The sequence below is a fragment of the Lissotriton helveticus genome, chromosome 2_1 (genome assembly GCF_964261635.1).
Source record: "Lissotriton helveticus chromosome 2_1, aLisHel1.1, whole genome shotgun sequence".
Classification (NCBI taxonomy): Eukaryota; Metazoa; Chordata; class Amphibia; order Caudata; family Salamandridae; genus Lissotriton; species Lissotriton helveticus.
In genome coordinates this window covers 399,753,241-399,778,903 of record NC_136059.1, presented here as the reverse complement: position 1 = coordinate 399,778,903, position 25,663 = coordinate 399,753,241, and the positions used below count along the sequence as shown (strand labels likewise).

The following is a 25,663-nucleotide window of genomic DNA, read 5'->3' as shown; positions in this document are numbered from 1 at the left end:
TTGTGCTTTATGCCTCTAAATCATATTTTCCTGCCTGCCCAAATCCACCTTCCAAATTTGCTGCAACCTCAATTTGAATAGTAGATTAACATGGCCCTTCAATAGGTGAGATGTGAGATCTGCTGGATTTAGGAATTCTAAGTAAATGTTTTATGTGGATGATGCATGTTTAGTAAATTTGTTGCAATAGATATTTTTTAGACTGTTTTTGCTGTTTAATTCATTCACAGGGAACGTTTTGTGCACCCAAACCCCACCAACCAATCAGACTCCAGAATTCCCCTTCTAAAAAACCCCCAAAAAAACAGCCATTTTAGGGGACACCCCATCTCCTACAACTACGATAATGAATCACATCCAGTCAAAGCAGTCTTACTCTCAACTCTTACTGGCATGACCAATCTTGGAATCTCAGGCCAAACAGAAATGAAAATAAGAACATATCACAAGAAGAGGGAGTGGGATTTGGCTGTACTGTAGTGGGTTTGCTCACTCTGTCTGTTATGTGGGAAGAGTGCCTCAAGATTACAATATTCTGTTTCTATTTACTACTGATGATGTCGCCATCTGGGCCAGATAGTATCTGTCTACTGAAGAGCAGTGGGTAAAGTCCCTTGCAGTTTATCTCGTCTGTGATCATTCCATTTAACCTCCAGACAGAAAATGTGGCCCTACCTAAACCAACATTTTCTTTGTGTATAAAGTATGTGGCTGCCTTTAATTCTTTTCTTGGATGGGTCTGGGTACATTTTAAAGTATGGTTTGTATGAATTGCCTCCTCTTTAGGTTTTTCATTTGGCCTCATTTTCTCCTGATAGTGTAAAATTGGCAATATTTTGGCTATCCTATTCCTCTGAGATTCGTATATAGATATAGGTGTAGTGTTTCTAGCCTGGCCACTGGTTATTTGATTGCAACTGTTTAGTTTTGCATGGAACCCTTATTCTGAGTCTTCATCAAGTTTTTAATGTTCTGATTTATTTTTCCTCTGTGAAACTCATTTCTAAGAGCAAACCCATGAGTTGAACTGGGTAGTTGGTCCTAGCCAACTTTTCTCAAGCACCTAGGCAGGTGAAGGTAGATGTTGTTTTAAAGTGGAATTTGTGACTACCCACAGAATAGCTCTTGGATAAAGAGTCCTTAGCTGTACCAAGGCTCACAGGTTAGGGTCTCAGTACTCTTTTAAGGTAGTTACTGGTGCGTTTGTAGCCAGTGCATTTGGTGCAGTCTGATATTCCATCCCTTATTTTTCAGATTATGCATGTCCAGGAGACTGGGACCCATAGCGGTCACAAAGGCACAAAGAGGGGTTCCCTAGCCTCTTTACATTCTTCATGGGGAAGACAGTGTTTTAGTGTTCTCTTCAGGACTACATCCAGAACACGAAGGCGAGCAAGGTCCACAATGCAGCCTTATCTCAGATCCCTTCACACTTCAGTCCTCATGTCATTTATAAGCAGGGGAAGGAAATTGACCGAGATTGCGTGACATCTCACCGCTTCTCATGTCAGAACACTCACACTTGCAGATTTGCAATGCCTGGTGCGGAATATCGTTTTGTGACTTACCCGCAGCAGTGTGCCTGTTGTCTCTGAGGGTCAACCATGCTGTCCCAACACTGGTGGCTCATCGCAGAACCTTCACAGCAGGTTCTCAGTGCGCTGTGTGATCAGTCGTCTTCCCACCACCTTCCAGAGAAGGGCGGTCCTGGGCACTTCTTCAGCTCACTGCTTCTCTCAAACTCTGATTGGCGCCCACTGTGTAATGTACCACAGGGAACCACTTTGCTTCAGTAAATGAATTGTGATCTATTACGTCGTATTATATCTCGGGACAGAGTGGGTTCAGAGCACATATTGAGTTTGTCAATGCGTGACCACGTACCCTCGCATTAATTGTGTTTTAAAATGTGTTCACAATCTCCGTCGATCATGTAAAAAGTTCCGGATACCAGTTTCAGGCTTAAAACAACGTTTTTTCTTTTCTGTGGCTAAACATTTCAAGGCAAAAGATGGGCCTACGTGAATGCACAATATAGAAAGCTAGAAATCCAATTGGAATTTAAATTTTTAGTTAGCATTTTTGGGAGTGTTTGCATTGATGGTCTTTAAAAACCAGGAATACATTTGATCATATTATATCGATTTACTGTATATTAATATAATAGTGGGCATTGACAATATACAACATGTAGGAATAGTGCAGAAAATAGGTGTTCATTAAACAGAAAGCATTTAAAATGCTAATTTAACAAACTCACCAGCAGAGCATGGAAATCACAATGTTTAAAGAGGTTGGTAAAAGATGGACGAGAAACTTTCTTCACATTTTGTAAACTTTCATGTTCCCTGAGACCCATTCAGAAACTTGTTGCTAAAGTAAAAAATATCTGTTGTCTTTTAATACCACAGCTACGTGAAGGCAGCAGTCGCATGGTGCCAGAGGCTGGATGTCAACTTGAAGAACAAGATTCCAGTCTCAGAAATGGAGGAGAACTGGTAATTTTCGTTTTCTTTAACTTCCTCTGCACTAAAACATGCCTTGGTGTAGATCTTCAGCATAGCATAGGAAGTCAGACGACAAACCACAGGTATGTTCATTTTTGCTTCACTGCATACCGTTTTAATCCCCAGAGAGGTCTCCCAAAACACAGTGTTCCGGGGGCCATAGCTGGTCTGTTGCAGTGGGTAGGACATAGTCTCATCGGAATGCAACAATAAGCATAAGTAAATTGAATATCCCATTAGTGTACAGTAATTAGGTGACTCACTTATCTGTTTTCTGCTCTGCAAGAAAGGGTTAAAAGTGTGTTCTCTGCTCCGTTTCTATTGCAGCTGTTTCTTTAAAATAATTAGAGTTGAAGGCTCAGCCATGGGCCCACAGATCAGTTTATCTGACGATGGGGCGTTGAGGCAGATGTCCTTACAAAGTCACAGCATAAGACTATGCAAGGTCTTTTGAGCGTTCACTATGCTTCACTTCAAGAGTGGCCCCTGAGAGAGCCTCTCTAGACATCTCCTTGGTCCCCTCACACTCTCAGAGACTCAACCAGGGACATCTCCCAGGTCTCCCCAGGTACCACAGGACCTCAATGACTCCTGAAACAGTGGGGGCTGTCCTCCGTGATAATTCATCAGATTTAAAAAAATTAATCCATAAGTGGCTCAGGATTACCTTTTCTATGTCCTTGTGTCTCTGTAGATCATGTCTCTCCTATGGCCTCAAAACATTGTAGCCTAGTCATAAAACCAGTGTCTTTACCGTCAGTGTTGAATATAAGCGGACTCTCTCTTTTCAGCATTCCATCAATGCCTTATTTCCATGCTCTGCTGTCTGCCTGTAGCAGGGTGATTGACCTGTCGTAGAATTCACAGGGTCCTCTTTCTTGACCCCTCTCAATGACAACACAACATTGTGCCTCTAGCGATCGCCAGGTGGCCCCCTTTCTCTTCATTCCCTCTCCCCTGGCCATTGCCAGAGCTCTTCTTACTTCCATGGTGTCAAATAGACCTCTGATAAAAGTTCAGGTTCAACGGCCTTGCTCTTTAGAAGGTTTCCCATGTGGTGGCACAGGACCCACAATGTAAACTTTGAAAGGCCTCAACCTGAAATCTAGATATGGTGCTCTTGTGTGGGCAAACCCACAGTGCCTATTGGTGGATTTAAAAAGAAATCCGTGTCTGAATGCTAGCAAGACTTGTTGTCCTGCTGGTTGGTTAGCCGTTTAGTTTGGGCTAATCTTTCAGTTTGGTAGCTTTGATTAATATATCTCACAAAGTTGTGGAAATGGTCAGGGACTATTTATCATATTAAGCAATAGCAACTGAAACAAATTCAGAAGGCCCCATTGTCTCCATTTCAACATGATTAACACTTCAGTTTGGTTAGAGAAGTTTGCCAAACTTTTTTAATGAATGCAGTGACACTCTTGGGGCGACAATACAGTAATACCTGTCGCTGCTCCAGAAAATACTAAGGAGGATACAGATGGCTCCAAACCATGCCATACTGCTCATCATTGGCCTCTGAGAGCAAGATCACAGGTTAGATTCTGGATGTAGTTTGGGACGGCCAGGCTGTGCCTCAGAGGTCATTGTGCACAAACGGGAGTCTGTGCTCAGCTGGTTTGGGGATGCGGGCTGAGTGGAGAGCCTGACTGTACACCAGGTGCTATGCCGTAGCCTGCTGCGCATGGACAGAGGCTGTGTGCTGCTGGTACACTGGGATGAGGTCTGGGCACAAGTCTTTTCGTAGGCCTGTTTCTGTGCCCAGAGCCCACTGTTGATTACCAAGGGGTGTGCCCAGCTGGCTTGGGTGAGACAGAATCTGGGGGCAGTCAGAGTGTGTTGCACAGAGCCAAGAGCAATGCGTAGATTGTTTGGATGGGAGAAGGGTAGACAGATGCCCTTGCAGTACCCCAATTTGGGTGGGATGAAGCTAGTTGCAGTATGACATTAACAAAAAAAAACTGCTGGAAAAACCTTTGTTAAAGGTCCATTACAGTAATCTTTGCTCATATTAGATTAACATTTGTTTATAAAAACCTCAGACATTCCACGAAAAAAACATGGTTTACTGACCTCCTAATTACAATGCAAAACCTAAACCCCCTGAAATTCACCAGTTATAGTAAAAAGTCTCAACTATAGCAACATGCACTGCCCAAGACCTCATGGATGACACCTTAAATGGTATCAAGAAGCATGAGCGAGGAAATCCTCTCCAGCCGATGGTGAGTTATTTGTGGCGTTCTGCACCTGTGTCCTGAAGGCCTGGTTGTCCTGCCCTCTTGTTTGCAATCCGAACAGGGTGCCTGGCAGCTGGTAGCTGCCCTGCACATGGATAAGGAGATACACAGAGCACGGAAATCCTACCACAGTCCTTAGGAAAGGTCTGGGGATGGGAGAAAACCAACCCTCCTAATTCCTAGGCGAGACTGGGGAAGTTCTGTGGGCTGCCCTAAGTGAATTTTTATATCTAAAATGGGGACACACCTTTGTCTGTGTGGTCATTGTCAAGCCATCCCTATTAGACCTGAAAAATCAAAGTACTTTTTTTACTCCCCAAAAGCAGTAGCAGAAAAAAAGTCCTAACAAAAAAAGTTTTTCTTTCTTTTTTTTTTTTTTAACCAAAACTGGTGGAGATGACACGGTTTCAAAAGTGCCAATATTTTGCAATTGTAGGACAGTTTAGTAATTTACAAAGTTGTTAATATGCAGAAGGAATGGCACCCGCTTTAGGCACAGTTACAACCAACCCACCCTGCCTTGACTATGGGCCAGAAGGCTTGTGGTGATCACCTCCCCCGTCCACCCCTTTGCCGAAAATCTGGAAGAATGTTCCCTTCTTTATTTACATTTCTGTAGTACTTATTATCATTTTCGCTGTAGGAGAAGGCAGATTCTTCAATTTTCGGACCCACGGATGTGAAATGATCTTGTCTTTCTCAGAATAGAAAAAAATTACATTTATTTTAGGGCATTATTCAAAACGGATCATTTTCCATTTAAACTGCACTTCTTGTGTCTCGGTATCTGATAGGCTGTTTTTCAACACAAAAACAAAACATGAAATCTCAGGACGTACATGTGTATTACCAAAAACGATTTCATACACAATAGCATAACGCTGAACTGACAGTTGCCGCGCAGTGGTTTCCAGAGGACAACTTAGTTGGACACGGGTCCGAAGTAGTTGATGTGGCGGTTGTCAAGGGTTTAAGGATGTTTATTTTATGTTGCTAGACAGGATGCAAAAGGAGAGCTGCAAATATTTGAGGGGCAGGCAGGGGGTTAGGATGGGCATCGATGGAGCGGGAGGTGCCTATCATAGATCAGACCGGTCTGCTCTGTTTGGACAGTGGAGTACTGTAGCAATGTGGCGAGAGAGTAGTTTTGTTTATGGTAATGAGTACAATCAGCATAGGCTTTGATGTTTGTGCTGATGGAAGTTCCCTTGGAGGATATGGAAACTGCTTCCTTCTCCATACTGAAATTGGCGGTGTATTAGACAGTTTAGGATGGTGAACACATAAAGTGAACGGTTGAAGGAGGCCACGATTTTGTGAGAACTGGCATTTGGTTAGGAATATTGGTTATATCTATATTGTCTGAAAGCCACACTGTAAACCTTTAATTATTCGAGTACATTTCAGGTCATTCTCTAACCAGACATTATTATAAAGTTATAAGTAAATAATGTTTCTTTAAACTGATACTACCTCATTAGCTAATTTGCACAATTTGGAAGATTTTTATAATCAAATTATATACGTTGACTTATTTCTAGCATTTATCCATTTTTTTCTCCCTTAACAGGTGTGTTTTTGCTGAACTTGAAAAAATACAAAGATTTAATTGTATCCTTTCAATTAAAAATATCCATGCGTTGTAAGTAGTTTGAAATATAATTATATTAACTAAAACTAATTTGTTATAATGCGTGTTTTAATGTTTATTGCATATCATTGAAAGTACGCTCAGGTCACTGGAATAAGTGAAAAACCGAGATTTATTCTAATATACTAGCACTGCAGCCACCACAGGACTCCCTGCCTGATCATCCGTAATATAATTAACAAAAAGACAAAGAGCTCATGCTTGAAATGCAGGTTCTCAGCAAGAATAAGATGGCAACTCTAGCAAGCAAAGGAAATGTTGAACCCACAAGAGGAGCTGCAGGTACCTTTTTTAAAGGAGAACATCTCACTCAGTTATCTTTGAAAGGTGATGTCATTGTAGACGATTGATGAGTGACTGGAATGATGGGCACAGTTTCAAAGTCATTGAGGGGGAATCATGTGGAAGCTTTCAAAGATAGTTGTGTTTCTTGTGATGTCGGCTTGTTCCTTCTGAGGTGTCTTCTTGTTACCTTGCTGATATAGTGTTTTCGAAGCTAAAAACGGTGAAATAGCTCACATTAGGATAATTAGGATATTAAAAAAATTAAAGAAAATGAATGCACTCTTTCAAGGAACTACCACAAGTGAACCTTAGAATCCCTTATCTGCCCAGCAATTCTCACAATTAGCAGCAATGTGAACAATATACCCGTACAATCCCCCACAAAGTGTGGTCAGTATCTGGGAAAAAAATAGATTTAATCAGATGAAAGAGGGTGCTATAACAGACAACACCCCTGCTGGTGCAGAGTGTGAATATTGAAGTTGCTAACGGCAATTCCAAGTCTAATGCCTCATGAATGTCTGGAGGGAGCACGCCATATACATTCGGTCTCACAAAAGATTTACAATAATGTTCAGATGTATTACACTGTATAATTTCTCACAGAGTATCTTAATTAGTTTTACATTCAAAACACAATATTGAAAATACAACAGGAGATTTTTCAGTGCATTACACAGGCGGCATTAGAAAATGTGCTGGTCTGTTCATATGTAACCCAGATGTGAAAAATACAAAGATCTCATAAAATTCCTAAAGTAAATGTACAGTTATTACAAATGTCAAACCTTGATGACAAACAAAAGAGGTTATTTCAAATCTCTTTTGGAAAAACCACCAACACCTATATCGTCTGCTAGACTTCCTCAGGGTAGTCGAAATACAAATTAATAATGCCAGCAAACCATAATCAATTTTTAAATTTAACAATCCCTTTAAAAATGAAAAGGGAGAAGAAAACGGGAATGCATCTCTTTATCAACATCACCTATAATGGTGCAAAAAGAAAGGAAGGTTTAAAAAGAATATGCACATTGTGCATGAGCTCAGAAATAACAGATATCCAAGAATAGTTGTAACAAAGACGTGAGACACCAACAACAAGCCATTACACTGTGCATAACCAAGAATTTACAACCATGTAAGAGAAACCATTGCCTAAAAATATGAGTATATTTTGAGGGGAACCAACTGTGACCATTGAAAGACGCACATAATGTAAGGAAAAGACTTTAGTTCATGGAGGCTCAAAAACTAAGCAACTGATAACAAATCACCTTTTTGAATATCCCATTCATAAGGTAAAGATACCATCCAAAAGTTGTAACCCAAGCGATTGGAATACGGTTTACAAACTAATCTGTGAAGAGATTTGTTTTGTATCCGATTAGTGGAACAGCGACAAGGCACAACAGCCAAACAAAGTCACAAACGAGCATGTTCTCAATTAGTTACTTACAGGCACTGTGTGTCGATGTTTCCTGTTCTCTATGATAAGTCGACACAAGAAACAACCATTTTCTATTTTGAACACCATGCGATCAAGCCACGATGGTGCTTCAATTACAATAACAAAGGTTGAAAACAACGTCTGCATAAATAAAGTATAAGAACAAAATATAAATTCTTGATTACTGGTTAAAGTCATCCAAGCGCACCACTTCTTATTAATCGGCCAATAGCAGTGCCTAATTATGTCAACTTATTATAGTGAACAGGAAACATCAGCGCACCGTGCCTATAAGTCACTACTTGAGAGCATGCTCAGAGGCAACTTTGTTTGCCTGGCGTGCCTTGTCGCTGTTCCACTAATCAGATTAAAAATCTCTTTACTAATTAGTTTGCATACTATATCCCAGTCGCTTCCGATCCAGCTTTTGGACGGTGTCTTCGCCTTATGACAGATATTCAAAATAAATCTGTTTTTTAGTTTTTGGGCAGCTTGTGAACTATAGTAATAGCTTGCATTATGTTTGTTTTTGGATGGACACAGAGTTGGTTGCCCTCAATATATACTAATCTTCCGGTGCATTGATTTCTCTTACATGGCTGTAAATTCTGGATTATGCCCACTGTTATGGATTGTTGTTGGGGTCTCAATCTTTGTTTGAAACTATTCTTGGATATCCGTTTTTCTTAAATCATGCACAATGTGCATTTCCTTTTTACCACTTCTTTCCTATTTGCACCACTATGCGTGCTGTTGATAATGGTGAGCAATCTCCGTTTCTTCTCCCTTTCCATTTTTAAATTTAAATATCGGTGGCTGTTTGCTGGCATTGTTTTTTTGTGTTTCTACAGCCCTGAGGAAGTCTAGCAGACAAAACATGTGTTTGCTGTTGTTTCAGACCTGATTCGAAATAGCCTCTTTAGCTTGTCATTAATGTCTGACTTTTGGAAAACTTCATGTATTGAGGAATTTTATGAGACCGTATTATTTCTCACATCTGGGTTACATATAACAGATCGGCATGGTGTCTAATGTCGCACAATGAATGCACTGAAAAATATCTAGTATTTTAAATATTGTGTTTTGAATGTAAAACTAATTACGATACTTTGTGAAATATATTGTAATACATTTGACCATTATTAATATTTTGTGAGACTTCATTTACATGGCGTGCTCCAGACAGTCATGTGACATTCTCTGTCGATTTTCAATCGCATGTTATTATCTAGTTATCTGTCTGAGGAGATGCAGTGGCCTTGTGAAAATGGGTAAGAAGATTGATAAAACAGAGCATGTTAGATGTATTTGGGATTTCATTGTGAGTTAGGCAAACATCGGAGATTACAGTTATGTCCTGGCCCCCTATATTGCATATATGTGACATTGTAGGTGAAAGATTATATAGCAATCCCGGTTACGGAAAATGAAAAAACAAAGGACTCGCACTCTGAATTAAATTAATTCACTGAATGTTTGTTGATAAAAATAAAATATTTTCGTTTAGTAGATCTTCGAGTAAGCAAACAAGCTTTACAAAGCACCTAAATACATTTTACAAAATGAACAAAATTAGCACATAGTAAATTCTTGGTCCTATCACCCTGAGGACTGCCGAGTGCCTTTCTAAGGTGACAGAATTTCGAGGTGACTTGGAACAACCTTTTTAATGCAGAGTAGGGGGTACTTTATTTCATATAATAAGTGTTTTTCTTTACTTTCCTAGTAAAGGAGGCAATATAGCGGCAAAGCATTTGGAGTGAAAACTCCACGGTCTACTATGTTTTCTGAATCCTGGGCCAGCAGAAACTTGTTGGCTAATGCTCTATGCAGCTTTCCAAAGAATGGCTCACCTTTTACTTTTGTGGTGGTTTTGCCACTCAGCAAATAAACTGTTGAAGGACAGTGTAGGACGCCCCTCATTTTCTGGGGGTGAGGAGCTGAGCATCAGGCTTAGGAATAGCATGGCATGCTATATTTGCCTTCAAACAGCAGTAGGAATGTTTGTCTCCTCTTGTATGCTGGCCTTCTCTGTCAGCGGAAGGCAGGGCAGGCAGGAATAAGTACCACTAGAAAGGACTGCTGCGTAAGGTAATTAAGAGTGCAGGAGGGGAGCCCCGGAGTTGGCTCATGAAGGTAGTAAACAGGGTATGCAAAGCCCTCCGCTGCCTCTGTCAGTGGGAGTTGCAGTCAGTGGGAGTTGCAGTCAGTGGGAGTTGCAGTCAGTGGGAGTTGCAGTCAGTGGGAGTTGCAGTCAGTGGGAGTTGCAGTTAGTGGGAGTTGCAGTTAGTGGGAGTTGCAGTTAGCGGCAGTTGCAGTTAGCGGCAGTTGCAGTTAGCGGGAGTTGCAGTTAGCGGGAGTTGCAGTTAGCGGGAGTTGCAGTTAGCGGGAGTTGCAGTTAGCGGGAGTTGCAGTTAGCGGGAGTTGCAGTTAGCGGGAGTTGCAGTTAGCGGGAGTTGCAGTTAGCGGGAGTTGCAGTTAGCGGGAGGTGCAGTTAGCGGGAGGTGCAGTTAGCGGGAGGTGCAGTTAGCGGGAGGTGCAGTTAGCGGGAGGTGCAGTTAGCAGGAGTGGCAGTTAGCGGGAGTTGCAGTTAGTGGGAGTTGAGGACAAGCGCATGAGTGAGCACGAGTCTACTGACGGGATACGAATTATGGGGCTCGCACCTTCATTACAATAGAAGAGATCACAGTGGGGAGAGAAGGGGAGCCTACAACATGGCGAGATGATTACAAGGAGTCTACTAGATGTCACTACTCACTTGTAATACATTTTACATAGATAATGTACATAGGGTAATGAAGTAACTCTCTTACTGCAAGTGAATACAATGTAATTATGGGAAAATAAATCAGTTTTTATGGGGAATTAACTCTCCCCACGTATTATAAAGATCTTTGCTATCCTTGTGATTTTTCCACTTAGAGAAACTAAATTGTTTTTGACTGTATTGGGCTTAGAAATTCTTTTCATATCTTTAGCCACGCAGAATGCCAGTTAGAAATGTCATAACGCTTTTCTGCTAGAGAAATCCGTCTAGTCCCGAGTTTTGATTCCCTTCTTCATCCTCCAGAGATCCAGAATGTTGGTGTAATCTGGTGGTGTGACAGTAATAAGGTTATTAGAACACTTAAATATATGTTTTCCTCATAGGCATCAAAAATATTGGTGGTTTGAATATTTTCTTTCATTCGTTTTATGTTGTATTGATCCCTTAACATACTGCTTTAAACTTTAGTTTTGCTAGAAAACAGCAATCTTCCAAGTACTGCGTCTCCACTAAAAGCAGTGGAGCACACTGGCATTGACAAAAGCAACTTCCAGGATGATGCAAGTTTACCTGACCTGGGAGAGATCTCGTCGGTTTTGGAACAAACATCAAAAGCCATACAAGATATTGACTTCTTCCTTTCCTCCTCAACTAGGAAATGAACACACAGCAGACGATCAATCAGTGAAATGTATAAACACAGATTCTTTTGGTGTTTATGGAATATTGGTTGTGTTCAAAGAAACGCCTGTTCTCATAAAGCAATCAAATTTAGTACATATACAAAATGAGATTTTTCACAGTTCCTTCTTTGTTTAGTGAAATTATTCTGCAGATTATTTTGGATAAAACATCGAAAGTATGCAATAGATTTTATCTGGTCTTCCACCAGTTAAAAAGCACAATACAGCCTCAAATTACTCTGCTAAAACCATGTCGCGATCTCTACGTATTTGAGAAAAATATGCATTTTGCACTAGATGTGATTTTGTCTTCGTGTTCTATTATGTAATAAATTATTTACATGATGATGTTGCACCCGCTATAATTGTGGCTTAAATTACACAACTAAGATAAATACGTTGCTGTAACTGACAACTGTTGCTTATTGAAAGGTATTACGTCTGGCCACAGAAAGCTTTAGTTGTGTTTAAGACCACATGTCGCCGATTCCTCAAGTATCAAGACGGAGAGCATCGGGATATCTTCCATGGGCTTTCATTTGGTTTTTCATGGATTGTCTTTGCTTTTATGGCCTGTCCATCAAGAAACTGACATTTTGTGGATGGTTGCAGTGTCCTGTTTGTGTCCCCATTCGGTTTGATGGTAGACTATCAGGTGGTGCTATCAATTGCAGCTGCACACTGATATTTGAAAGCCTGTGTGTTCTTTGATATATTTATGTTGCTGAGACAATTACTTTTTGCATAGTGGTTTCTGTCAATTTCGCTTTGGACGTCCGTGCAGTTTGGATGCATTGGCCTCTTTTAAAGACTTATCTCTATTCACTAATTGCCCTGATGTGTTCATTTGTTTTCCTTTTCTGACAGGATAACATATGGTTGTTAGGTTTTGCTTTTGCTTTCAAAGTAAGAAAGTGCACGCACAGAGGCTTTCTTAAAGATGTAACAAAATGGCAACCTTTTATGTGCGTTCCAGTGCTATTGGCATTTGACAGATTACATCTAAGCACACAAGCTTCCTTTAAAATACCACCCGAATACTTGCCTATTGTGTTGGAGTAACCCGTCCGCTGAGTTCTAAATCACGCCATTTTTCTTTTTTCAGGCGAAAATAATCATTGACGGGTCGAGGTTCCAGGTGGATCAGAAGAGGAACTCAGGAGGAAGGCTGAAGTGCAGGGCTTCGGTGGGAGCCTTGGCTGTGGTGAGAAGTTAAAGGCTCTCAACACAGTCGGCTGGAAAACACTTAGAGGGCAAAATCTGAAGATCAGGCCCAGGTAGGAGTCAGCGTGGTGCTGGTCAGTGCTGATCCCGGTAAAAGTCCTGTATGTTCGGACTTAGAAACGTTTCTGTAAGTCCAGATCCTTTCAGCGGGGCAAACCAGCGAGTTGAGTTTGACTGGCAGTTCGGCAGGGTCCCAAGGTAGCCTCTGGTTCTTTTTTGCAGAAAGTTTGGAAAAAGTTTCCAAGTGTTCAGTCTTGCAGTTTTTGAGGGAGAATCGGGGCACCCTAACAACACTTAGCACCTTCGGTGCTCATGACGAGCTGAGCTCGTCATGAGGCACAGTGGCGCTGCGCTCATGATGAGCTGAGCTCGTCATGACCGCCGCGGCGCTACCACACGGGGATAATTCCCCTGCTGTGCTGAGCGTTCTAAAGAAACGGGTGTGGTCATGACGCTCGTCATGAGCACAGCGCCACCGTGCTGCGTGACGAGCCGAGCTCCCCCACCCCCCGCACTGCGGGGGTATTAGCCCCGCTGCGAAGGGGTTATGGGTCCAGGACCTTTTGCGCACCACTTGGGGCTAGGACTTAAGGGTCTAGGGCAAATCTAGTTGGCACTAGTCGGGTGGCCTCAGCAGAGTCAGGCTTCTTGTAGCGTTTGTGTTCCTGGAGCTGAACAGGAGACTAGCCAACTAGCACTTGGAGCCCACTCGTCTGTTGTGAGTACAAGTGGGGAGAAGGTCCAGTCCTTGAGGTTTCTCTCCGCTGGTTCAAAAGCAGGATCAGTCTTTCTTCTCTCTTCCACAGATCCAAAGGTGTTCTGAAAAGGGTACAGAAGGTGGTACTTTAATACCCCTTGCCTGTGTGGGCGGGAGAACCTCCATGGCCCCTCCTTAACCAATGCGGTAAATGTTCTTACGAGTGTCCCTACCCACTTTTGCAGCATTTCCTGTTTTACTGTAAATTATCCCAGAGTGCCCCTTTCTACCTAAAACCCATCTCTCAGAACCTTTCTTCTCTTGTACAGAGCTCTGGGCACACCCCTGAGGTATGTCCTAGGGAAATGAGGAACTCCCCCTGCAAACAAGTTCTGGGACAGGCGTTCCCTCTACTGGGATTGGTGCCACTCTGGCTACTTGAACAGTGGTTGGACTAGGTGTGAGTTATGTCTGACGGCAACAGGTGATACCTCTTTGAAGCTTGCGCATTTGGTGAGCACATCCCCCGGGCCATCCTGTCAGGAAGTAAGTGCCCTTTCTACTCAGACTTCCTGAAAGAAAAAACTTTGGATTCCCATCATTGCACACAAAGTCAACATACCTGCACTACTGTTACAACCAAATACAGCGAGACAGTGGGGATCCAGTCTCATTCCAATCTACACTACAAACACTAAAAAACTAAACACACTACACCAAAATTACTATATGTCAAGTATTGGCATTTATTTGTCAACACCATATAGTTGCCAAAGGGCAATCGAAATTCACAATTAATAAATAGCCCCGTAGGGAGGCAGGAAGGAAGGGAAGGGAAGATAATAAGTGCACGTGAAGCAAGTGAGAAAGGTGAGCACAGTCAAAAGACAAAATCAATTGTAACTTTATAAATCAATCACAATACATGGTACATAAAATACATGAACCCTAGGTCAGGGCAGACAATGAGACTAAATTAAACGATGACAATCAACGGTCACATACAGATTTTGAAAAAAGTATGGGGCATGTGCCGGAAGTCCAAGGAAAAACAGTCGACGTTTCGACCCCTGTCTATAGGCTATCTTGAGTCCTTTTACGGGGTCTTCATCAGGACATAAGACCGGGAAGTGGGGAGGGAAGACCGTTGATTGTCATCGTTTAATTTAGTCTCATTGTCTGCCCTGACCTAGGGTTCATGTATTTTATGTACCATGTATTGTGATTGATTTATAAAGTTACAATTGATTTTGTCTTTTGACTGTGCTCACCTTTCTCACTTGCTTCACGTGCACTTATTATCTTCCCTTCCCTTCCTTCCTGCCTCCCTACGGGGCTATTTATTAATTGTGAATTTCGATTGCCCTTTGGCAACTATATGGTGTTGACAAATAAATGCCAATACTTGACATATAGTAATTTTGGTGTAGTGTGTTTAGTTTTTTAGTGTTTGTAGTGTACAATACACTGTCCTTGCGGGGACCCTTTTGTTTATGTACCACGTAGCGCCCAGGTCCCCGCGACTGCATGGGTTCAACCCCCTTTTTGTAACGTCATTCCAATCTACAGCATCCTTCTCATAACATTTAATTGCCACACTATTTCATTTACTGTTTTTGGGGATCTTATTTTCAGTGTTCCATCAACCATACAAATTCTGTCCCTTGCTAGTACGGTGTGTCTCAGGTAACAATGCAAACAAATGTATCTACTATTCTATAACTTTTGTGCATGTTTTTAAGATCACTACTTGCAGTGCACTCTTCATCTGATTACTTTTTCATAACATTCATCTTTGAGGGTACATCTTATCTCTCCTATTTCAGTCTGTTTAGTCAAGGGGCCAAATTCCGAGCTTCCATGTTGGTTTAGGCCTGGATATTGCTTCATGTTTGGAGCACCACATGCACATCCACCAGTGATCATGCCGGAAATTGACTCCACTACTCCAGAACCCCGATGATGCTTTGCTATCCTGTGGTGATTGTCTTGCTTCCATGTCAGTGGGGCTGAACAAATCTCCCGGCTCTTTCACGTCCTCATTTTCATAGAGCTTCTTCTGACCAGATGTTCAATCACTTGGGCATAGTGCAGATCTTCCTGCTGTGATGGCTGCTGCTCTCTTTAAAGAGTATTTGAGTTTCTTTTCCTCCAAAGGTGGCCTCAACAGTAATCCAAGTTTGTCCCTAGCCTGATAGAATAAGCAGAGGTTCTGTCGCTGGCAAAACCTTGCTCTAGGTTGGTGCATAAATTCTCAATGTTTAGATGATTAAATACGTTACAGGATGGAGGTGTGCTTGTATTAATCAAACGAGAATCCTGAACCAACCATATGTCAAGGTTTTTTATTTTTTATTTTTAAGGTTTTCAGGTCTTGACTGACAAAGTCTGAAGTTAATCCACTCCCCAGGATGTAGCTCGCTTGTGCGCGAGTGAGCACGAATATCGGAATTAAGTTCTCGCGGGGGTGGTAATGAGAGAGAGAGAAGAACCAGCTGGAATGGTGGGATCTCATCAACCACGTTTTTTATATTTTAGGGGATTCAGATGTAATTTTTAAAGGTGAATGCCAAATGTATTCTATAGGTATAAAACACAAAGTTGTATTGTGTTGTAAAAACACTGAAATGGTCTTATGAAAGAAGGTATTAGTGATTATGGTTACCAACTTTGAAATGGCAGGCTATGGGGAATCTAAGCCACAGTGTAAGGAAGCTGGTAACCGCAACAGCAGAATCCAGGGTCGTAAACAAACATCGAATTCATGGAGAAAGCGAGTGAACAAGCACAGCAGCCAATATCAAAATGAAATCCTGAAGCAAATCAGAGCTCAGGCAACCATTCAGCAAACACAACCAACTCATAATTCAAAGGACCAGTCGGAGTTCAGGCAATACATCAGCAAACAATACCAAATCATAATGTAAGGGGCAAATCAGAGCTCAGGTAAGAAGGATATAGAACATAAGAGGGAACCAAAACAACAAAGGTGAGGAACACAATAATGATTTATTTATTTATTAACAGTTTTCTATAGCGAGAACATAACCCTTGGGTATCAGAGCGCTTAACATCACATGGCATGGGTTAAAACAACAATGTATAAAAAGCAATAAGATCTTAAAAAACTTAATTAGTATTACTTTAGACCTAGTCTATAATTAGCTAATATAAAGAAAACAATAAAGGACAATAAAGAACTGAAGCGAAAGCCAAGAAGTTAGTACAACACAGAAAGATGTCAGGCACCTTCCCAAAGGTACTGGACTGTTTATAAAGCTCTGCTACCACTCATGACATTGAAGTCCCTCTCCTTGACCATCACCAGTGATCGTCCTAATGCCGTGGCCACCATAGACTGGCCCTCCATAATCTTCCAGGCTTTCCTATCCATATATTATGTTGACTATCCCAGAGGTGAATCCGCAGGTTCATGTAACACCTCGATTCCTGGCACCTTAATTCTTTGTTCTGAATTAAAATGTTTCTTTCCATCAGGGTGATATGTAATTTTCTTTGGGATCTGTTTTCACAAGCTTATCGAGCCAACAGTCTAGCCTCGGACTATTTGGACTATTGAAGATGTGAATGTGGATCGGTCCCAGACAGAGCCCAATAACAGTCCATCATTTGTAAGTGACAGTCAGCAACACAAGAAGAAGATGAAAATGGCAGGGAAAACTATCACATAGCAAATGAAGGAGAGGAACTTTAAATGTAGCCCACCCTCGACCCCAAAAGAGACACAAATGATGAACAGAATGCAGAACAAATCAAATATTCACCCCCAGTCAAGAGATCTGGGTTAAATCCATTGTTCTTCTGCATACTGTGCCACCCCAGTTTAGACCCAGCCATATGCAAATCAGTCTTGACCCTGCTCCCATTGACAACAGTCCAGCCCGAACTGCCAAGCCAGGTCCTCCCTGGACCAGAAACAAGCATCCTGGGACCGGTTTGAGGGTATCACCTCATCAGTCAGGCTAGCTCGAATCCAGTGGCACAGTGAGCCCGGGACCCACGACTGGGCATACCCGGCGCACGTGGGGAGAGAAAGCAAAAGACACACCAATGATGGACAAAATGCGGAACAAATCAAACATTCACCCCCATTCAAGGGAGTGGGGTTAAATCCATAGTTCATTTGCTCACCATGTCACCCTATTTTTCTGGGGCGCATAGAGCCTATCCCGACTCCACTATGCGTTTGTACCAGACGGTGAAGTGGGAGAGGTGATCCAGCAGAATATCTGGTGCAGTGACTGTCTGACCATTCCCCTCTAGGGCAGTTGCGAACAAAACCTAAACCTCTTGCCACAGGGTGTAAACTAAATGCATGGGACCTTCAAGATCAGGGCGTGGATAGGAAACATAGGGCAGACACCGAACTCTTCTTTGTGGAAAATAAACACTCTGTTAACTCAAAAATCACGCTATAGGAAGCCTATAAAATTGCCCTAAAAGATTGGGCACAAACCTGATTTCCCTAAAGAAGAAGCAGGAAGTAGGGGAATTGAAACACCTAGAAAGGCAAATCCTCCAACTAGAGGATTGTCTGTCACCTTACTAGACCCTTTGATTCTCAGACAGTTAGGGCGCTCCGTACAGAAAGAGTACACTGCACCGGTTGTATGAGGTAGGGGACAAGACCGGGAAACTTCTTGCCTGGCTTATCAAAAAGGAAAGGAAGAGCAATGGGTATTTAGAATCAGGGATAGCAAGGGGACAGTCTATGCCACGGACACCCAGGTTGTCAGGCATTTGCTAACTACTACAAGTTGTTTTTCGAGCCTCATCCCCTGGGAGACCCCATTGCAATCACTCAATATCTGGCCGCCATTCCGACCCGGTACTGGGTGCGAAGGATATGGACACACAGAAGTTAAAATCTTGGCCACAATACTGCCGACACGCCTGCTGCCAGTCATCCCAACCCTCATTCACAGGGACCAATCTGGGCTCGTGCCGGGTTCTTCTACCCAGCTGAACCTAAGTAGAACTGGATGTCAGAGGTCAGAACCGAACTGCCCCTCACATTTTCGTATCCCTGGACACATAGAAAGCATTTGACGTGGTAAACTGGCCATTCCTGGAAAGCACACTGATCAAATTTGGCTTTAGGCCCAAATTTTGGAACTGGATACCAATACTCTACAGAGAGCCAAAAGCTGCTGCCAGAGTCAATGGATTGTTGGCTTCTAGATTTCCTATTGGCTGAGGGACCCGACAGTGATGTCTCGTATCCTCCCTCCTTTTTGCCCTTACAGTGCAATCCTTGACTTGTCAAAACCGAATACACCCTGACATCCGAGGCTTCCAGACCAAGGATGCTGATGACGTAGAGAAGATTTCCCTCTACGCAGATGACATCCTGCTATACATTACCAAACGCCTGACAACAATTCCTGTTCTGTTCCGTATATAAGAGGAGTATTGGCGACAAGCCTATGATATATTTTACTTGACTTGTGCAGGATTGGCCCTTCCTCCCTGGGAATCTGTAGGTGGCTCCAGAGCACCCAATCGAGATATATGCCATTCCTACAGCCTTGGGAGGGTAGTATCTAATTTCCAGAGGGACGCACAGCAGCAGAAAGAATTTCCCCTCTTGTTACTAGGGCGTGCAGCAATCTTTAAAATGATTACAATACCACAAGTATTGTATGCTGTTCAGAACACACATTTCTCACTCCCAAGGTCCACCTTCAATGATATTAATGGATGGGTGGGCATCCCAGGATGCGCTTAAAACCCTCCAGCAAAAGCCCTATATTGCCCTCCCTGGTATAAAGGCCAATTACTGGGCGGCACACCTGGTCCCTATTAATGATTTGGTACATTCACCAAAAGACCACCCAACATACAGATTGTAGAGGGGTTCCTTAGCCCTCCACACTCACCTACACTTTCTCTACATCGGTAAAGTTGTCTGAAGTCTACTTCCGGTGACCCAGGTAGACCTGGGGGTGTGGGAGAGGGCAACGAGAGTCATTGGATGGGCCCTTAAGATCACTAAAGAGACGCCGCTGTAGAAGGGGACATGGCTGTGCGAGACTGGCAAATTACAAGGATTTGGGGTATGAGATTTGATTGGAATCTCCACAATTGAGACATTCTGAAATACAGGGAGTTTAAATCCCTGCCAACTTTCCATACAGAATACGACCTACATATAAATCCCAGTTTTTAAACATGCGCAGCTAATCATGCACAGCTGGCTGTGGACCTTACAGATACTGATACCAGACTGGAGGGGAGATTGTTACAAGAGGAACTTACTAAAGAAGCTATATCGCTCAACTATAAAACACTGAACAACAAAATGCCTGATAACTTTGGCACCCTAAGGGAGTGTTGGGTATGGGATGTGGGAGAATTAGAAGATAATTGGCGGGGAGGCAGCACCTATGCACCCTAGAAAAGTTGCCATTAAGTCCCACTTGCACTTAATCCAGTACAAAATCCTACACAGAGCATACTACCATAGGGATAGACTCCACAAGATGGGCAAAGCAGAATCTCCGCCTACGATATCAAACTGCTAGAGGGGACTTAATGCATACACTATGGGGATTCCTCCTTATCCGAATGTACTGGACTGCAATTTTGGAGGAACATGATAACGTTCTGGAGGTTGCAATTCCAACAGCACCTGCATATGTTATATTAGGTATCCCAAACGACACAGATATCCCTAGGCCCTAACTTCTTTTAGCGCCCTGGGGTTAGTGGTAACCAAGCAAGATGTGGTGAGAAGGTGGGGGGCTGCTGAAGTTCCAAGTGTTCAGGAACGGAAGAGGGGCATGGACCTTTATGTGGACACTGAAAAGGTTACATATTCCAATAGGGCTTGCCTCCCTCTCCCCCCCCCAAAAGTTCTCAAAATATGGGGCTGTGTGTCTATTATTATAGGCTGGATTGTATTGCTGTTGTTACGAGCTCTCAATTGATCCTTTAACAAATGCAAGCCATGTCACACCCCGAGGTCGAGCGGCCCGCACATAAATATAATGCATAGCAAAGAAAGGGTGATGGCAATATGTTTTTATGCAATGTAGTGTTTGCCTTACATGTGCTATGTTACGTATATATATTCCGCGCTGTCTGACTCTCAGCATATCATGTACTTGTCCTCCATGCCACCACTGCTGTTGTTGTTTGTATTTCATAGTGCTTACAATATAAAAAATGCTAAATATTATATATTTAGAGAAAAAAAATTCATTCACAGGTAAGTAAACGTTTCAGACCTGTGCGCTTTTACATACAATGCAATTCTATGGGAGGAAAAGTCAAAGATGCATAAAGGTAAATACAGTCTCTTTCAGGGGTTCATCTTCGGGGGTCGGTGTAGTTGTGGGCCAAGATTCAAAGTACTACCAGCAGTTCATCTGGAACTGCCCGGGTTCTACTGGGAGCTGGGTTCTGGTGAGACTGCTAGCTGATGCTACGGAAAAAGGGGGCCACCTGAAAAGAGGCTGCACAAGGGGACTTGCGGGCAAGTCCGATGACTCCCAGGGCTCCCGTGGCTTGCGACCTCAGCAGGGGCTGAGGTCGCAAGGGGTCTTGGAGCACAGGGACACAGCTGGTTCGACGGGACCCAGGCCAGGCAGTTCGGATGTAGAGTGGTTAGCTCGGCTGGGCTGGGTGTGCAAAGATGCACCTCACAATCAGGGACAGACAGCTGGCAGGGGAAAAACCAAAGCAGCAGGGCCACTCTCGAAGTGGGTCTCAGTGATGTTGACATTCATCAATGGCTGCTTGGTTCTGGTGCAGTGATGATCCGGATTAGACACTCACAGTCGGTGTTTGGTGCAGGGGGTCCGGTACCCCAGGAGTTGGTACAGCACAGCTCCGGTTGGGACTGGTGTCTTCACACTCTGTGGGGAGACAGATCTGACCTTCCAGAGCACGATTACCTTCTCCTGGTTGTCTGCGGTGTTGGTTGGGCCGGGGAGCTGCAAGACGATGGACTGGACTCTGCTTGTCGGTGCCTCCAGACTGCAGGGGAGTAGCTTTTCTACTCCAAAAGAGACTTTCAGGGTTTTTTTTAAGTCCTGGGAGGCTACCCAAGGGTTTGGTAGTTCTCCAGCTCACCAGACGTGTCACTCTGCCACGATTGTCGAGAGAGGGCTGAGGATGGCAGGGTTTTGCGCAAAAGTCCAAAGTTCTGATGCAGTTCTCGCCAGGCAGTGACTCTTCTTCATCCTTTTTCTGCTTATCCATCGGGTTCAGGGGTGTCACCTAAATAATCAATTTGGGGCATTATGGGGAGTGACTGTTATTTGCCAATTGTCTACCTACCTGTAGAGTGTCTACACCCTCTATATGACCACTTCCTGTGGGAAGTGGACAGAACTCTGACCCTAAAATGCTAATTCCTTCCAAAGCAACATGTAGGATTCTGGGTTCACATCAGCTGGCTCACCCAAGGGTCTTGAAAGTGTTCACTCTTCTTCCAAGCAAGATGGGCATGGCAGAGCCGGAAGTTTCAAAGGCCTGGTGCCTTTGTAATGCGATCCTGGTCCTCTCCAGATAGTGGAGTTGCTACCCCCCTGTCCTGACTCTACTTTCAGCGGCAACAAAGGTGGGAAAATTAGTTATATTAAGAGGTGTGCCCACATCCAGCCAGCACCACCCTGAGGGCGGGCCAGCTGCAGCAAGACACACAGGCTGCAGTTTGCATGTGCTTGGTGAGGGGCCACTTAGGGGGGCACAGTTTGTGCTGCAGCCCTTAGGGGCTCTTTTTAGGTCCAATGCCTTAGGTACCAGGGGTACCATTTAGCAGGGACTTACAAGGGGCCTAAAGAGGGTGCCAATTGTGGATCAATCGTACAGTTTAGGGAAAAACACTGGTGAAGAGGATCAGGGTAGCAGGAACCCAGCACACTTTCAGTCAAAGTTGCACCAGATACCAGGTAAAAGATGGGGGTGGTTAGTGTAACAAAAACAGTTTCCTACAATCTTGTACCACTGTGGGAGCGCAGGTTTGATATACAGGCGAGGAGGCTGTATGCATTTGCCAAGTGTTCTACTTTTATTGCCAGAAGTAACAAAAGTTGTCTATTCAAGAGGGTTTTCTTCAGGTTCTCCTTCTGTTGATGAACTGGATGGTGAGATAGTGGCCGATGGTCCTGGCTCCTCGTCTTCAGAATCACAGGGTTCTCCCCGGAGGCTCATAAGAGGGAGAAAGACGAGCCGTCAGAACACTATATCTTGGGGCTATTCAATAAGTTGTACCCGTCACCACACCTTTAGTGCTCAGGCTATATGGTGAAATTAAAAATGAAAAGAAGTGCCTGGCAAGGACTAAGTGAAGGGAGGGGAGGATTGGGATAATTGTATAGGTACAAAGAAGTCGCTTAAAGTCGAAGTTGCCCAATTAACATATCAGTTCCACCTGGTATTCGGTACTCTGTTCTATAACCTAAAAAACCCCACTATAACAGCAGAGGACCCTACAAACAGCTTGGAGTTAATCTTGTGTCAGCTACACATGTCCCAAAACAACTCGGCGTTAAACTTGTAGCTTAAAGTCAGCTACATATGACCCAAAACAACAACAAGGTCCCCGAAACAGTGAGCCACCTGCTCCCCAAAACAACAAGGTCCTCCAAAACTGCGAGCTGCCCGTACTACAGCTAAAATCCACTAATGAAGCCCTGATTCCCCACCTGCCTCCCTCGTTTTCTCCCTTCCTTCCCAAGGAATGCTGGTACTCACCTGCTCTGCCACAACTCTCCAGAGTTGCGGCCACTCTACAGCATCCTCCGGAGGACTCCACCACTCCTCAGACCAGGGCTCGTCCGGCTCCGTCTCCGCCACGACTCTGCTCCTTGGGTCTTCTTCGGGTGCACTGCTACAGGGTCAGTCTTCTCCGCGCCGCTCGTCCAGCGTCCTTCTTCCCGGATTTTCGCCCCCGGTTTGACCTCCTTCTTCTCCTTCCTCGCTTTTCATTGGAGCATGCAAAGAGCTTCCCGGGCATTCTCCTCCACCTTCTGGGTTCTCGTCTGCGTTGGTCTGTGGAGACACGGGACAACAACATGGATTTCGCGCTCATGTGGTATCCTGGTAAGAGCGTCGGGAAAGTGGCACCGGTGTCTGTAGAGGGGAATCATCCCAAGGCTCTATACTGGTGAGTCCCTCCTCACATCCCCTTTCCCTAGCTGTCCTTCTCTTCTACTAGGGGTCGGATCTTGGGGAAATCTGGATAAGTAGTCCACATTTCCTTGTTCGCTTCCCTTTCTGTGTTGGGTTCTGAATCGGTATGGTTGTAGGGAAAGAAACCATCTGAGAACTCTTTCTTTGTGACCTTTGTTTCTGGCAAGCCATTCAAGAGGGGCATGGTCAGTATATACAGTGAATTCTCTGCCTTCCAAATAATACCGCAGGGTATCTATAGCCCACTTAATAGCTAGTGCCTCCTTCTCAATAGTAGCGTAGTTTTTCTCTCTTGGAAATAGCTTGCGGCTAATATACAGTATGGGTTTTTCTCCCTGGGGAGTGTTCTGGGACAAGACAGCCCCTAGTCCCAGATCTGAAGCGTCTGTTTGTAAGATAAAAGGGAGGGAATAGTCGGGACTGGTTAATACTGTTTCTGAAGTCAGGGTGGTTTTTAGGGTCTCTAAAGCTTTTACTACTTCCGAGGATGGGTGTTTTAGCACTTCCTCTGTTTTAACTTTTTTCTGTAGTAAATCTGTTAAAGGGGCTGCCGTTTGAGAATACCGAGGGATGAACCGACGGTAATATCCGAGCAGCCCTAAAAAGGCACGCAAGTCCTTCTTGGTACGCTGTAAGGGTATTTGAGAGATGGCGTCTAGCTTGGATTTCTGTGGTTTGATAACTCCCTCTCCTAATAAATACCCTAGGTATCGAACAGTTTGGGCAGCTAAATGGCTTTTAGCTGGATTTATCTTCAAACCGTATCGTCCAAGTTTTGTACCACATTGGAAAGGTGAAAACGATGTTGTTCCCAGGTATCGCTATAGATGATTGTCATCTATATAAGCACCGGCATATGTCTCATGGGGTTGTAAGATTACATTCATAGCCCTTTGAATTGTTGTTGGTGCCCCATGCAAACCAAAGGGTAATACCTTGAACTGATACAACCCATCGGGGGTAGAGGAGGCTGTTTTCTCCCTGTCTTGACTTTTAAGGGGTATCTGCCAATAGCCCTTGCACAGGTCTAATGTGCTGATGTATTTGGCCCGGCCTATTCTTTCCACCATCTCCTCCACTCGGAGTAGTGGATAGGTATCGAACTCTAATATTTTATTGACCTCTCTGAAATCAATGCAAAATCGCACCGACCCATCCGGTTTTGGAACTAGAACGATGGGGAGGTCCACTCACTTACAGAAGGCTCATTTATGTCCATCTGTAGCACTTTCTGAATTTCTTCTCTTATGGTCTGCCTACGGGTTTCTGGGATGCGATATGGTCTCAAGCGTACTCTTTTCCCCGAAAGGGTTTGGATAGCGTGTTCAATAAACGCTGTCCTGCCGGGAGAAGTAAAGAACGTAGCTTGTAGGGGCTGTAAGACCTGGGCCAAGCCTTCTCGAAGGTCGGAAGGTAGGTTATGATCTACACACTGGTCAAATAAGGGCACTGGTGTGTCCGTTAGGGTCACTGCTACTGGTAAGAGGCCGTCCCATTTCTTTAATAAGTTAATATGATACACTTGGGAAGTATGCCTGGCTGGATCTGTTTCAATTCGGTATGCTACAGGAGTAACCCTCTCTACTATAGGATATGGCCCCTGCCCCTGTCCCAACATCTTGTGGTCGGATGAGGCTATCATAAGGAGTACTAAATCTCCCACTTGGAAGGTTCTCTCTCTGGTCCCTTTGTCATACTGTTTCTTTTGGGCTAGCTGGGCTCCCTCTAAATTGTTCCGAAAAATAGTTCTTATCTGTCCAAGATGAGTGCGCAAATTAGACACGTACTCAGTTATGGGTTTAGAATCGTGAGGTTCTGTTTCCCATTTTTCTTGTGCCATCTCTAATAAAGTTCATGGCTTATGGCCGTACAATAACTCAAAAGGTGATTAGCCACTACTCTTCTGTTCTTTGCACCTGATGGCGAACAAGACCATGGGAAGCATATCTTCCCATTTCCGGGACTCTAGGTCCAAAAGTTTTTTAAGGGTGGTTTTTA

The 25,663-nt window shown here is 43.7% G+C and overlaps 1 protein-coding gene and 1 long non-coding RNA gene across 2 annotated transcripts in view; one reads left to right on the top strand and one right to left on the bottom strand.

Annotated features, from left to right (window-relative positions):
* The window catches only part of C2_1H5orf34 (chromosome 2_1 C5orf34 homolog), a 447,867-nt gene extending 435,931 nt beyond the window's left edge, over positions 1 to 11,936 (top strand). Inside the window, exons 11-13 of the mRNA XM_078675037.1 lie at positions 2,412 to 2,498; positions 6,318 to 6,358; positions 11,369 to 11,936. Of these exons, the coding sequence (XP_078531163.1) occupies positions 2,412 to 2,498; positions 6,318 to 6,358; positions 11,369 to 11,562 (322 nt within the window). The 3' untranslated portion in view covers positions 11,563 to 11,936. The remainder of the gene's footprint in view (positions 1 to 2,411; positions 2,499 to 6,317; positions 6,359 to 11,368) is intronic.
* The window catches only part of LOC144818016 (uncharacterized), a 52,114-nt gene continuing 32,891 nt past the window's right edge, over positions 6,441 to 25,663 (bottom strand). The window contains exon 2 of the long non-coding RNA XR_013607017.1: positions 6,441 to 6,894. This is a non-coding gene — a long non-coding RNA (uncharacterized LOC144818016). The remainder of the gene's footprint in view (positions 6,895 to 25,663) is intronic.